General features: G+C 45.9%; 1 protein-coding gene across 1 annotated transcript in view; it reads left to right on the top strand.

Moving 5' to 3' along the window:
* CUNH16orf95 (chromosome unknown C16orf95 homolog) overlaps positions 1–14,104 on the top strand; it is a 191,019-nt gene that overhangs the window by 12,741 nt on the left and 164,174 nt on the right. The window contains exon 7 of the mRNA XM_029204943.1: positions 4,230–4,352. Within this exon, the coding sequence (XP_029060776.1) occupies positions 4,230–4,352 (123 nt within the window). The remainder of the gene's footprint in view (positions 1–4,229; positions 4,353–14,104) is intronic.

Below are 14,104 nucleotides of genomic sequence, written 5' to 3' on the forward strand. Positions count from 1 at the left end.
CAGTTTACCCATCTCCCCAACCATTACCTCCATCTACCCCCTTCTTTCTGTTTCTTTTATCACACCTATATGTAAATACGTGCAAACACACACACACAGGTATGTAAATATGCAAATACATATCAACGTGTAAATGTGCACAATTAGAATTTACATATATTGACTTGTTTGCTTTTTGTCTGTCTCCTCCACACAGTTGTAAGGGGAATGTTCTAGAAAGTGTCCAGTATCTGAAAACAGTTTCAGATGTCTTCTGCCCAGTTTTCTAGTTGTTCAGACGGGAAGGTAGCCCTGTCTTTGTCCCACCATCTTGTCTGGAAGTGGAAATTCCTCTCCCAGCATCCTGCTTGTCCACTCTCCTAGTATTGGGCACTCCCTGCGGTCACATAACGATGTTGTGATGCACATCTGCATACAAGTGCCTATATGGACCCGGGTTGCAACTTCTCTAGGGCGAGTGCCCCCAGGAAGGGGCCGGGCGGGGGTCTGCCAGCTTTGCGTGATCTGTGAACCTTAGTGGGGCAGCATTGTGAGATTTCCTAATTTTTTTTTTTTTTTTAAGTTTCATCTTTCTGTCTGTGTTTGCCATCTCGATGTCAAATTTAGTTGGACTCCCTGGTTCCCAGTCTGGGAAGAGCAAAGAAAGAAACTTGTCTGTAGATGGTCTGTGTTAAGTAGTTGGTCCAGGTGGGCCAAAGGAAAATTGCTAATGCTTTTATAAGAGGTGTTTGCTTCAGAGCCAGGATCTCAGGGCAGAGGTCAGGCACCAATCACCTGTTCAGGAGAAATATCTTACCTGCCTGAGGTGTATGTGGGGTGCCCTATGAGATCCCCCAAAGCACACGCCCAGCCTATCTCAGGAGAGGCTGCTGGCCCATCTGCTGGCCTGGCAGAGACTTGCTAGAACTTCAGAGACCTCAGGAGATCAGGTGAGCTCTGAACTGCCCGACAGGGAGCCCTGAAGAGTAGTGATGAGTCAAGCACTTGCCTTTGTGGCTGGACTTGCCGTAGCCTTCGTTTTATTTGATTCCTTCCACAGTTCTGCAAAGCTGGGATTCTCCTCGGAGTTCCAGAAGGGAGAGTGGGCTCTGGGGGTTGAGTGCGTCGCCTCAGGTCCCACAGCTGGAAAGTGAGCCAGCCAAGGCTGCACCCTGTTTTCTGCCTGGGCTCCTCAGGGACCAAGCGTACATCCCGCTCTGTGGTGGGGTTTCCTTCACCCTCCACCCCTCGGAGGTTCCCCAAACAGGCCCTGCAAGGGCAATGTGGTTTCAGTTTGGGGGGCAGTTCCTAGTAATTGCCTTTCTCTTTGCTTTCTAGCCAGTTGTTTTAGGTTTGAAGTTGGAATCAACAGCTACTGTCAAGAACATCAACACAGATGTTAGTCATACTCAAGGTCTTTAACGAAAGCCATCACATCAGGAAGAGTCTGTAATAGGCACTGTTTTCTCAGATCATATAATTCACATCCAAGAGTCAGTCCAAATTATTTATCATCAGGTGATTCTTAGTTGTAGTGGGGTTGTGTGAGTGCGGGGGGCTCCAGTATGAATACAGCCAATAAATGCTACCTGTGAAGCTCTTAAAGTGGCTCCTTTAAAAATGATAGCCTGTGATTTTCCTTTGTGAAGGTGGGACTTGTTCTTCACCTTTGTGCCCCTGTGGGAGGGGGCCCATCACTGAGTCTCTCTTCCCTTTGCAAGGACAGCAGATCCTCTGGACGAGGATCCTGAAATGGTTTTAGCACCTGTTTCATGTGGGTCTCACTTTAAGTAACATAAAATTGCATGTAATTTGAATTTTTAAAAACTGAAATATCATTCACATACCATAAAATGCACCTTTTTACTGTGTATGATTTAGTGGGTTTTGCTATATTTACAAGGTTGTGCAATCATCACTACTATCTAATTCTAGACCTTTTTTGCCCCCAAAAGAAACCCTATACCTATTAAGCACTCACTCCGCCTTCCCTTCTCTCCCCACCCCTGGAAACCAGTAACCTACTTTCTCACTTTTCCGACTCTGGACATTTCATATAAATGGAATCATATAATATGTGTCCTTTGTGTCTGGCTTTCTTTTGTTTGGCATAATGTTTTCAAGGCTCACCCACGTTGTAGCATGTGTCAGTGCTTCATCATTCCTTTTTGTTTTTGGCTGCCTTGCGGCATGTGGGATCTTAGTTTCCCGACCAGGGATTGAACCAACGCCCCCTGCAGTGGAAGCGCAGAGTTTTAACCACTGGACCACCCAGGAAGTCTGCTTCATTCCTTTTTATGGCTGAATAATGTATTTTAGGGACATGCCACATCTTGTTTATCCATTCATCAGTTGGTGGACATTGTTTTGTTTCTGCTTTTTTGGCTATTATGAATAATGCTACTGTGAACATTTGTTTACAGATTTTTGTGTTAACATGTTTTCATTCCTCTCGGGTATGTACCTAGGAGTGCTGAGCCATAGGTAACTCTCTTTAATGTTTTGAAGAGCTGCCTCAATTTTCCACGGTGGAAAACTGTATACCATTTTGTACTTCATATTCCCACCAGCAAGGTATAAACTTTCTGGTTTCTCTCTGTCCTTGCCAACACTTGTTATTATACGTTGTTTTGATTTTAGCCATCCTTGTGGGTGTGAAATGGTATCTCATTGTGATTTTTTTTTTTTTTTTTTTGCGGTACGCGGGCCTCTCACTGCTGTGGCCTCTCCCGTTGCGGAGCACAGGCTCCGGACGCGCAGGCTCAGCGGCCATGGCTTATGGGCCCAGCTGCTCCGTGGCAGGTGGGATCCTCCCGGACCGGGGCACGAACCCGCGTCCCCTGCATCGGCAGGTAGACTCTCAACCACTGTGCCACCAGGGAAGCCCTTTCATTGTGATTTTGATTTGCATTTCCCTAATGGCTAATGACACTGAACATATTTTCATGTGCTTATTGGCCATTTGTATAGCTTCTTTGGAGAAATGTCTGTTCAAACCAATTGCATATATTTTGATTGGTTATCTCTTTCTTTGTGTCACTGTTGAGTTTGTGTTCTGTATATATTCTGGATATTAGATCTTTATCAGATAGATCTTCTGCAGATATTTTCTCCTCTTCTGCTGGTTGCCTTTTCACTTGCTTGATGATATCCTTTGAAGTCCAAAAGGTTTTAATTTTGGCGAAATCGAATTTTCAATTATTTCTTAGGTTGCTTGTGCTTTAGGATATATGGTCATATCTAAGAAATCATTGCCTAATCCAAGGTCACAAAGATTTACTCATGTTTTCTCCCTAAAGGTTTATAGTTTAGCTCTGACATTTAGGTCTTTGACGTATTTTGAGTTAATTTTTGTATATGGTGTGAGGGTAGGGGTCGGGGTTCATTCTTTTGCATGTGGATATCCAGTTGTCCCGTATAACATTCCTGAAGTGATAAAATTATAGAAATAGAGAACAAAGTAGTGGTTACCAGGGATTCAGGAGAGGGTGAGGTGGGAGGGATGTGGGTGTGACTATACAAGAGCAACATGAAGCATCCTCGAGGTGAAAGAAATATCCTCTATCTTGACTTTATCAATGTTCTGCTTTGAGATTGTATTATAGTTTTGCAAGACTATAGTTGGGGCAAACTGGAAAGGGTGACATGGGATCTCTCTTTCATGTAAATGTACAAATATCTCAAAAGTTTAATTTAAAAAACAGTACAGTTTGCTTTGGAAAATTTTGAGAATAGAGAAACATGTGATATACAGATTTTAAAAGCACTAAATTATGTACTTTTACTCCTGGGACCTCATTTAATTCTTACAATTCTCACATTTAATTCTTGGAAGCTGAGATAATTATTGTTATCCTGTTTTTGAAAAAGGGAAAACTGTTGTCCCAGAGAGGGTCTTTTGTGGCTGCACAGGACCACCCATGGCCACATGGGGTCACATGGGACTACAAGGGACCACACAAGACCACACAGAACCAGGATCTGTCCCATAACCCTGTTTCTTTTAAATGCTGATACCTTCCTAGCCTATATCTCAGCTTCACTATTGCTGGAAGTTTTCCAGATAGCAATTCTTTCCAAAATGCATTCCACGGAACATTCACTATGTTTGGTGCTCTCAGAGGGTTCCATTGTCAAATATGTTTGGGAGTGTGTACTGTAGACGTGTGTCTGAAGAGACCTGTGCACACAGGGCAGTGCCATGAGTGCTGGTTGTGCGGTGACTCCTGTCTGCTATTTCTGTGACACAGGTGTATTGATGTTTCTCAGAGTGCCTCTATGATGCGACCCTACCACACAGCAGTGAAAGGGCCTCCCTTCCGCATACCTGCACCGGGCATTCCTCCTCTTTTGAATCTCTGCCAGCCTGAGAGGTAAAGCATGCTGTTGCTGTGTCATTTTAATTGGCATTGTTTAATTGAGGCGTGAGCAGCTCCTTACAAGTTTGCTGGTGTTTGCACTGCCTCTGCTGGAAGTGGTCTGTCCGTAGCCTTTGTCATCCCGTGCGGTTCCAGCTGAGGACAGCTGACAATGCCAGTCAACATACTAAAAACAAAACAAAACAAGACAAAAGAGCGAGGCATCTTTAACTGGAATGTCCTTGGACTTGCAGCAGTAATGGGGGCTGAGGTCATGGCCAAGGGCATGTGTGAAGCATGGAAAGTTAGCCAGGCATAAAACTCAGCACATGCTGACTTGTGTGGGTCCCTGAGTCACTAACATTTATGAGCTGGGACGGCAATGCTCCAACCCTCATGGGCCTCCAGTTGTCATCAGTGGACAAAATTGGGGACCGAGATGTGCCATTTCGTAGACACTGCTTTCTTCTCAAGCAGGTCTGACTCGACAGAAAGTGAAAGACAATAAAATATATGTAAGCAAAGAGATGGTCAGGTGGTGACAGTGCTAGGAAGAAAGGCGAAGCAGAAAAAGGATGGGTGGTGATTGGGTTGGGGGCCTCTCTGAAGAGGAGACCCTGGGCAGAGGATTGAATGGGGCGAGTGTGGGGACAGAGTGCCAGAGGGGTGGCAGGTGCGAAGGCTCTGAGGGTGGACATGCAGGGAGTGTGAAGAAGTTCAGGAGCCCAGTGTGGCTAGAGTGGAGAATGAAGTGGAGTGTGGTCAGGAATGGAGGTCTGGAGGTCAGCTCAGGTCCAGTCCCGAGGCCTTGGCATCATGGGAGGGACTTAGGGTTTATTCTGACTTGGGAAAACCCTTTGGAAGCTCCTTGACTGAGTGGCCCCAGGTTGGATACTAACTCGCTCCCTCTGGTGGCCATGCTGAGAACTGGCTGAGGAGAGCTGGCCTTGCGACCTGGGATGGTGGGAATGAGCCTGAGATACTGGTGGATTGGCTGGGGTGGGAGAGCAGGGGGGAAGGAGTGGGAGTGGTGGGCACTGCAGAGGAGCCACGTGGAGGTGTTGGCGTGGCTGTTAGAACCGAGTCTGCGTGGAAGGGTGAGGTCTGGGCTAGAGGTGTAAATCCGAGTTACCAGCTGGCTTGTTTTGGAGCCCTGCGGCTGGATGCAGTCACCTGGGGAGTGGGTGTGGGTGTGGGTGGAGAGGATGGAGACTGAAGCAGAAGGGGGGCTGGCTGCAGTGGGTCCTGTCACCTGCATGTTCCGGGTCATCCAGGGCACCAGCAAACGGGACGTTCTCTACCACTGGGATTTTTGGATGGCAGAAAGTTGAGAATACACACCATGCAGAAAGACTGTGATCTGGTCTCTAAAATGATACTTAGGTATTCCTACATGATTGAACATGTGCTATAGCAATAAAAATGGGTTCTGGTGTCATTACCACGTCACCGCCACCCCCGCCCCCGAACAAAAAAAAGCGCGCCAGCGGCCCCCCCCCCCCCCCCCCCCCCCCCCGCACCAGCCACCACTTCCTCCCTCTTCTCCTCTCCCATTTCCTCATTTCCTCTCCTTCCTTCTCCTGCCTCCCTCTTACCCACCTTTCTCCTCCCCCCTCCCCCAAGTCTTGTCTCCGGGTCATCTTTCTGCCATCAGTGATCATGTACTAGAGGCTCTCTACAGCCTAGGAGGGCCAGCTTCGGGATCCCAGTGATCTTCTGGTGCAGAACCTTGGAGGACCTCCTCCTCGCCACTCCCACCACTGAGGAGTTGTCAGGGTGCTCTGTGGCTCCATAGTCTAAACATACTAGATTCAAACCCAGCCTTTATCTCTCACTAATATTGTGGCCCTGGGCAAGTTTCCTAAGTGTCTGTACCTCAGTTTCCCAGGGGTAAGATGGGTTTACAAATACCTACATCATACAGTTTGGGGAAGGATTAGGTAATGTGGTAAGTTTAAAGTGTCTGTGATATGATAAATATTCAACCTGCTGACCTCTCTTCTGGTTCCTGGCCATTTCAAACATGGACTCTGAGCTGGGTGGTCTGGTTTGAATCCTAGTTCTACAGCTTACTGTGTGTTTGGTCTGTGCCTTGGTTTCCTCATCTATAAAATGGAGATAACAATAGTTCTACCTCATAAGGTTGCTGTGGCCGTTAAATGAATTAATAATTATAAAGCAGTTTAAACAGTTCCTGACAGATAAGTGCCAAGGAATTATTTGTTAAGTAAAAACAACTGTCATGATAAAAATGCTCAACAAATGAGGAATAGAAGGAAGCTATCTCAACATAGTAAAATCCATATATAAAAACCCCACAGCTAACACCGTACTCAGTGGTGAAAGATTGAAAGCTTTTTCTCTAAGATCAGGAGGAAGGCAAGGATGCCCGCTTTCACCGCTTCATTCAACATGTACTGGAAGTAGTAGCCAGAGCAACTAGGCAAGAAAGAGAAACAAAAGCCATTCAAATTGGAAAGGAAGAATTAAAATGATCTCTCTTCACAGATGATATGATCTTATATGTAGGAAATCCTAAAGATTTCACGAACTTGTTAGAATTAATAAATGATCTCAGCAAAGTAGCAGGATGCAAAGTCAATACACAAAAATCACTTGCATTTCTGTACACTAACTATGAACAATCCCCAAAGGAAAGTAATAAAACAATTCCATTTACAGTACCATCAAAAAATAAAATATTTAGGAATAAAGCTAACCAAGGAGGTGAAAGACATGTATACTAAAAACTAAAGTTAAAGAAGACACAAGTAATTGAAAAGATATCCCATGTTCATGGATTGGAAGGCTTCATATTCTTTAGATGTCAATACTACCCAAAGTGATCTACAGATTCAACATAACCCCTATCAAAATGCCAATGATGTCTTTTGCAGAAATGGAAAAACACATCCTAAATTTCATATGGAATCTCAAAGGTCCTCAAATAGTTTCAGCTGGTGAAGTTGAAAGTGTTCTTGATATAGATGGTGGTGATAATACCACATTACGCATGTATTTAATACCACTGAAGTATATACTTAAAGGTGGCAAAGGTGGTAAATTTTGTGCATTTTACCCCAATAAAAAAATAATTGAAAGCAAAACCTGAATCATTGGTATTTATCATTGGTGTAGATCGTTTGCTTTTTGTGCTCACAGCTGTTCTTAACTCTGAGTGCTGTGGTTTGTGTCTCATGCAGCCTTGGGGACCTGTGGGCTGGGATCCAAGACAGAGCATGTTGGTGGAATCAGCTAATCTCCAGGGCAGGGGGATCCTGTTGACTTGCTCTCTGTGTTTTACGAGGTGCCTACTATGTGCTGGGGGATGTGCCAGCCACTCGTGTGGTTCCAGCGCCTAGTGTGAGGCCTCTTAATTGGCTTCAAATGTAGCTTGCGGTGTTCCTGAGCCGCTTAACGACCTTGGGTAATGAGGTGTGTCAGGCTCAATATTTGTTTAATGCTTTATTCATGGGCACAAAACAGTGCTAACATTAACTTCAGGGGAACTTTAATGATGTATGTGTTTGGGTGAAGTCCCCAGCTCCTGACCCTTAAGGTGCTAGATCTGTTTGGGGCCATGTAAAATGTTTTACCTCACTTACAAGAAAGAGAAAAGAGGTGCTGTTTTCCCTCGGGAAAAGATGAAGTATTTCACAGCCAAACCTTGTTCTCCTGTGGAACATTTTCACAGACTGCAGAAAGCAAACACATGGAAATTTCCAATACTTCTTCTAAGGGAAGGAGTTGGACTTGTCACAACCAGTACAGTGGGCCTATTCCTCCATTTGCTAATCCGTTCATCAATCCACCCATCCACCCATCTACCCACCTATCACAGGCTGAGGCCTGCTCTATTCCACCAGTCCTGGGGTCAGTGTGTGTGTCCAGCCAGCCAGTGGGTGAGGCCAGTGAATTCACCTTTCTGAGTTCCCTTTTCTTCACTTGCCAAGTGAGGCTGTGTTGGTGATAGGTTTAGCCCAATGCCTGGCCTAGAGCAAGCAAGCCTTCAATACATGTAGCCAAGTTACAGCCATGATCAATAATAATAATAATATACTCTGAAATAGACAATTTTCACCCCACTTTACACAGGAGGAAACTGAGGTAGAGTGCTCTGGTTCTGTTCCCTCTCAGAGCACAGATGTGAAATGTGCAGGAGCCTCACCAGGCTGGACCCCTGGAACTGCTCCTTGCTACTTGAGTTGTTGTGACTTCTAGATCCCTGGGCGTCCCTGAGGGCCTGGGTTCCAAGGGCTCGCCTGAGAGGAAGCCACAGGTTGTAATTTCCTACCTCTGGACACAGTGAAAAGATTAAAAACAAAAAGATTATCACTTCATTTATTTTCCTATTAAAATAGCTGCTTTCCTTCCCACTCTCCTCAAAGCACTCCAAAGTTTGCTTGGGGTTTTCAGGCTTCTCTCTGGTTTCTGTACTCCCAGGTGAGAGAGAAGCTGATTATGACCCGGTGGGTTGGGCACAGGTGGCCCCTGTTTATGCAATCCCAAATTCTTCCTTCTTAAATAAAATTTAAGACCATCTGAAAACGACCTGCAGGGGTGACCTCTTGGCTTTGATTCTTGGTTGAGTTTCTGAAATGCATATGAGGCCGAGCCTGCTAATGTGCTGAAATAATTACGCTGCTCAAGGGAGGTGTTAATGCCTGAGGTATACGCCTGCCAGCTGTGTTGCAGCTAGTGAAAAGCAGTGTCAACCTTTGCCATTTACTGTCAAGTCGCAGCCTTCTCATTCTTTTCAGGATTGCTTTCGGTCCTAATTGATGGCAGCCACTTGACCATGCCCCGGAGGATGCCATAGACACCCCCATCTGTGCTCCCAGACGTTGTCCTTGGGAGCAAACCTCAGGTCGTGACAGCCAGCCTCCATGATGCCCAGTGGTTCCACCTCCTGGAATTCACATCCTTGTGAATCCCCCCCCACCCCGCCCACCGCCCTTCTTCCTCCATCTCTCTGTCTCTTTGTCTCTCTTTCTGTCTGTCTCTCTGTCTCTCTCCCTGCCCTCTCCCCTTCTCTCTTGGATCCTTTCCTTTGTGGAAGCTGGCGGCCATGTCCTGAGCACCCCTATGGAGAGGCCACATGGCAAGGAACCTCAACCTCAAAAGCCACTTGAGTGAACCTGGCTGAAGATCCTTCTGCTCCTGTAGAGCCTTTATGACTGCAGCCTTGGCCATCTACTTGGTTGATTCTTCCTGCAGGAAAGTATCTTGGATCTAGTAAGAGTTGGAGATGTTCACTCAGTTAATACCCACCTATCAGGTGGGAAGATGATCATGAATGTGCTCAGGAATGTAGGATGTGAGAAGATGCTTCTATGAAATGAGCTAGACAGCCTTCTTTGCTGCAATTACTAATGATTACATCAGAACGTTTTGCTTTTCTGTGGTGGGAAAGAGGAAGGGAAGTGAACTCATATTTTTTGAGTGCCAACAATGCTGATAGCTACTATTCACTGTTTCCCACCTCTCCCTGTTCCACAGACTTTTTACATGCATGGTCTTAATTCAGCCTTCCTTTAACAGGTGAGGTAATGGAGGCACTCAGAGAGGTATAGTGATTTGCCCGAGGTCACACAGCTGGTCACTGAGTGAGTGTGGGTTCAACCGAGGGATGTCTGCTTCCAAAGGGGTGAGTAGTGAATGGAACAGATGTGAAGGGACAGAGCCTCAGAGCTTGAAGGCACTGAGGTTCTATAGACTGTGATCATGTTATCAAACAAAGAAAAATTGAGACCTACAGACTGACAAAATTTTTTTTCTCAGATGTATGAATTTATAAGAAAAAAATCTTAAAAGATAGTCAAATAAATTGTTTGTTTTGAAGAGTATTCCATGAAGGGAAACCAAAAATTATACAGGAAGGTTTATACCTATCAGTGTTAGTCGGTATCATATCTGAATATTGGAAATTGGGAAGATCCTAGAAAATCGGGCACTTACGGTTGTCATGGTTACATGACATGGTTATTCCAGGTTAGTTCTGGGGATTGAAGCTTTGGTCACCTTGTCTTCCAGGTGAAGCAGCTAGCTGGGTTCCAGGTCCTGGCTATTCCTGTGTCAGTCAGACTAATTTTTAAGTAAAGTTTTAATTTTGTAATAACTTTAGATTTGCCAAAACTAAGGAACATTGCTCTTAAGTAAACTGTAGATGGTATTCAAATTTCACCAACTTTCCCATTAATGTCCTGGGACTCAATTCCGGATATCTTACTGCATTTCTCATACTTTTTGAGTGAACCTGGATTTGCTTTTAAAACCTTGGACCCTGAGCTAAAGTTCTGCTGGCTAATCAGGAATCCATTCAGCCTGTCCCTTAACAGATGGCAGCCCAATTACTTCTTACAATTTAAGCCCATTGCCTCTAGTGGCATGGACGTCTCAGTGGGTAGATATATTTCATCTCCTGGGCCAATTCTGATCTATTGGTGGGTCTGAGTGGTGTGTCAAGAATGAGGTTGCGACTGCATCTGAGTTCTGTGATCAATTAGCAATGTCTTTTGCAGGCATGGGAGTAGAGAGGGGTGATGCATGCTGAGTATCTGCCTTCAGTCCCAGAATGTTTCACATTTGAGCATTCTACCCCCATGTCCAGGAGGGGAACCTGTGTTTGAATGTTGGATTATGGAATGGGGTGTTGCTACCATCTAGGCACACTTAGCTATAGGGTGGTCATAGTGGTGATGGTGATGATGATGATGTAAACATAGCCAGGTACCATTTATTGAATGCTTCATATGTCGCAGGCACCATATTAACTGTGCCACATGAATATTGCACTTATTCCTTAGAACAGCTCTGAGGTGTAAGTCACAGTTGTCATTCCCATTTTACAGGTGACAAAACTAAGATAAGGGACTTTTTCTCCCTCCCACAGCTGTAAGTTTCCTTTTTTTAAAAAAAAAAAAAAATTAATTTTTGGCTGTGTTGGGTCTTTGTTGCTGCACACGGGCTTCCTCTAGTTGGGGCAAGCGGGGGCTACTCTTTGTTGCAGTGCGCTGGCTTCTCATTGTGGTGGCTTCTCTTGTTGTGGAGCACGGGCTCTAGGCACATGGGCTTCAGTAGTTGTGGCATGCAGGCTCAGTAGTTGTGGCTCATGGGCTCTAGAGCGCAGGCTCAGTAGTTGTGGCGCACGGGCTTAGTTGCTCTGCAGCATGTGGGATCTTCCCGGACCAGGGCTCGAACCCGTGTCCCCTGCATTGGCAGGCAGATTCTTAACCACTGCACCACCAGGGAAGTCTCTGTAAGTTTCCTTTTAGAGGAGTCACTGTTTTTCAGCAAGGCAGGGGTTTGCCAAGTGCTGTCCACTCAGAGGTTCACTGTCTCATGCCACACGTCACACCCTTCTCCTAATTTGTTGGTGTTCACCAGATCAAGTAATCCGTATTGGGTTCTGGCAACCACAGCATTCTGTGAGATTTATTCAAAGGCATTTGGGGCTAGAGCAGGATTGAGTGCAATTTCACAGAGGTGACAAATAGGGAGAACCAAGATCTACATACCCAGGAGAATTTCTGCAGGATTCAGGAGTTCAGAAACTGTTTCCTTAAATGGGTAATGTATATCTGTGCCAGTGATGCAAATTAAAATTTGGAGTTTCAAAGGAAAAATTTCCATCCCCCTAAAGGAAGTCTTTCATTGATTGCAAGAATAGATTTTTTTTCTATTGGTAGGTAAAGTCCTCAGTCATCTGAGACCTACGACCTGTGAAACCCCATCTGCCACAGGCTTTTCCGGCCCCCACCCCAGCCAGACTGGTCCCCTAGTTTTTATTTCCAGCTTCCTTTACTTTGCTCCTCTCACTCTGTCTGCCAGGAGAGCCCTCCCTACCTGCGCTTCTCCCTTTCAGAGTCCCTTTCTTGTGGATGCTGCTCCTCTTCCCTGTGCCCCTCTCCCTGCTGTGTCCCGCCTGGAAGCCTCTGGAGGGCAGTATTGTGTGCGATGTTCTCAGTGCTTGGCCCAGGGCTTGGGGAAGAGGTGGTGCAGGAAGGTTCGTACACGAATCAGTGTCTCTTAAAAAGTGACCACATCTGTAGCCAAGAGGAATCTTCTATCTTCCAGCTACGTCTTCAGAATTGCAGGAGCTCCTTAGGCAATATTTGTGGCCAGAGCAATGATTAAAGCATCCCTTGTTTATCATACTCTTGCTGCACTGTGGGCTGAACACATGCCGTCTTATCTCACCCTCACTGAAGTCCTCTGGCCGGGGTGGGGGGGGGGGGGGGGGGGGGGGGGGGGGGGGGTGGGGAGTTTCCCCCTTTTATCGAGGAGCTTATGGAAACTGAAGTTATTTGCCCAAGGCTGCACAGCTGTCAGGAATTGTTGCTGATACTTAAACCCGGCAGCCGCCCAGAGCGCAGGCTCCCAACCTGGAAGGATCGTTAGGGTTGAGGAAGATGGTGGGGCCAGGATGTAGGGTTTGGGGCAGCCTCCTCCCCACCACCTCACTCTGTCTCCTACTGCCCGCCTGGGATCATCAGCCCAGGCTGTTCTGTGTGCTCGTCTCCTGGTTACCTTCTCCCTCTTGCTGGAGAGTTGCAGCTGCATGTTCCTTAAAATGCTATCATGAAGACAAAATAAAAATTAGCTACTTAAAGCTTTGCAGAATCTTCAAAATGTATTAACACTGTTCCACCCAACACAAATCACTTTAAATGTTATAAATAAATAAACAAAATTTTGGTAAATTGTTAAATTTGGTAAATTCTGAAAGTTAAGTTGGTCATTGAGCAAACCGATTCTTTGGGGGAAGAGGCGTGAGGCAGTTTTGAGCCCGGTCAGGGCTGCTGCTAACCCATGCAGTGGGCGATTGGGCTTGATTCTGTCGGGGATTTCCGAGGAAGTATGTAGAATGAGCCTAGCGATTGTCCACTGAGCCCGAAGGGGTGAGTGTTTACCCACTGGCTCTGATCTCTCGTTGGTGGAGGGCAGTCCCACAGGGTGATATGTCTTTGGCTCTTCCATGACAGGACGGGCTTCTGGAGGCAGTAGGCAGAGAAGCTGGGCAGAAAGCAAGGCACGCACAGTGCAGTGAAGTGCACTACTGCTGGACTGCATCTGTGCACAGCTGGCTGCTGCAGAAGAATGGTGCAGAATGGTGGGCTGGAAAGATAGCCTGCGGGGCATGGAACATCCAGTATGCCAGCCTCAAAGATATGCTGGCTCCACCCAGACATGCCCTGGGCTTTCACATCACCTCCTTTCCTCAAGCAGTTCCCCCTTCTAAGTTGAGTCATGCTTCTCCCATGCAAAATGGAAAATGGGTCGTTCCTTTGACCAACATCCCATTTAGAGATCATTCTGTAGGCTTTATTTGCTGCTCTTAGCCTAGGATTTGGACACAAAACCTAATGCAAATTGTTATTCCATTAGGGATTTATTAGATTCACAGCAGTATTATCTAATATTAGATTCATAGTAATATTTACATGTCAAGGGCAGATTGGAGAATGTTTTGGCTGGTTTGCTGTAGAGTTTGTGTGTGGTTTATACATTCATCTTCAAACCAGCCAGACTTCTTAGGGTCTTCCCAAGGTCAGACACAGAAGTGCCGATGCCCATCACAAGGTAAATGTGCGTTACAGATGTTGGGGGGATTACAGAATTCCTTTTCTCAGCATAAGCTGTTTGTGGTTCTCTCTGTCCCTTTCTCTAGGTAAGTTTATTTTTCCTGACTGCCATTACTGACTAAACTCTGTTTGCCTCACTTACAAGCTCCTGGGAGGTGGGGAGTTTCTGGAGGTGGAATTGAT

The sequence above is a fragment of the Monodon monoceros genome, unplaced genomic scaffold (genome assembly GCF_005190385.1).
Source record: "Monodon monoceros isolate NGI ecotype Baffin Bay Population unplaced genomic scaffold, NGI_Narwhal_1 Super_Scaffold_10, whole genome shotgun sequence".
Taxonomy (NCBI): Eukaryota; Metazoa; Chordata; class Mammalia; order Artiodactyla; family Monodontidae; genus Monodon; species Monodon monoceros.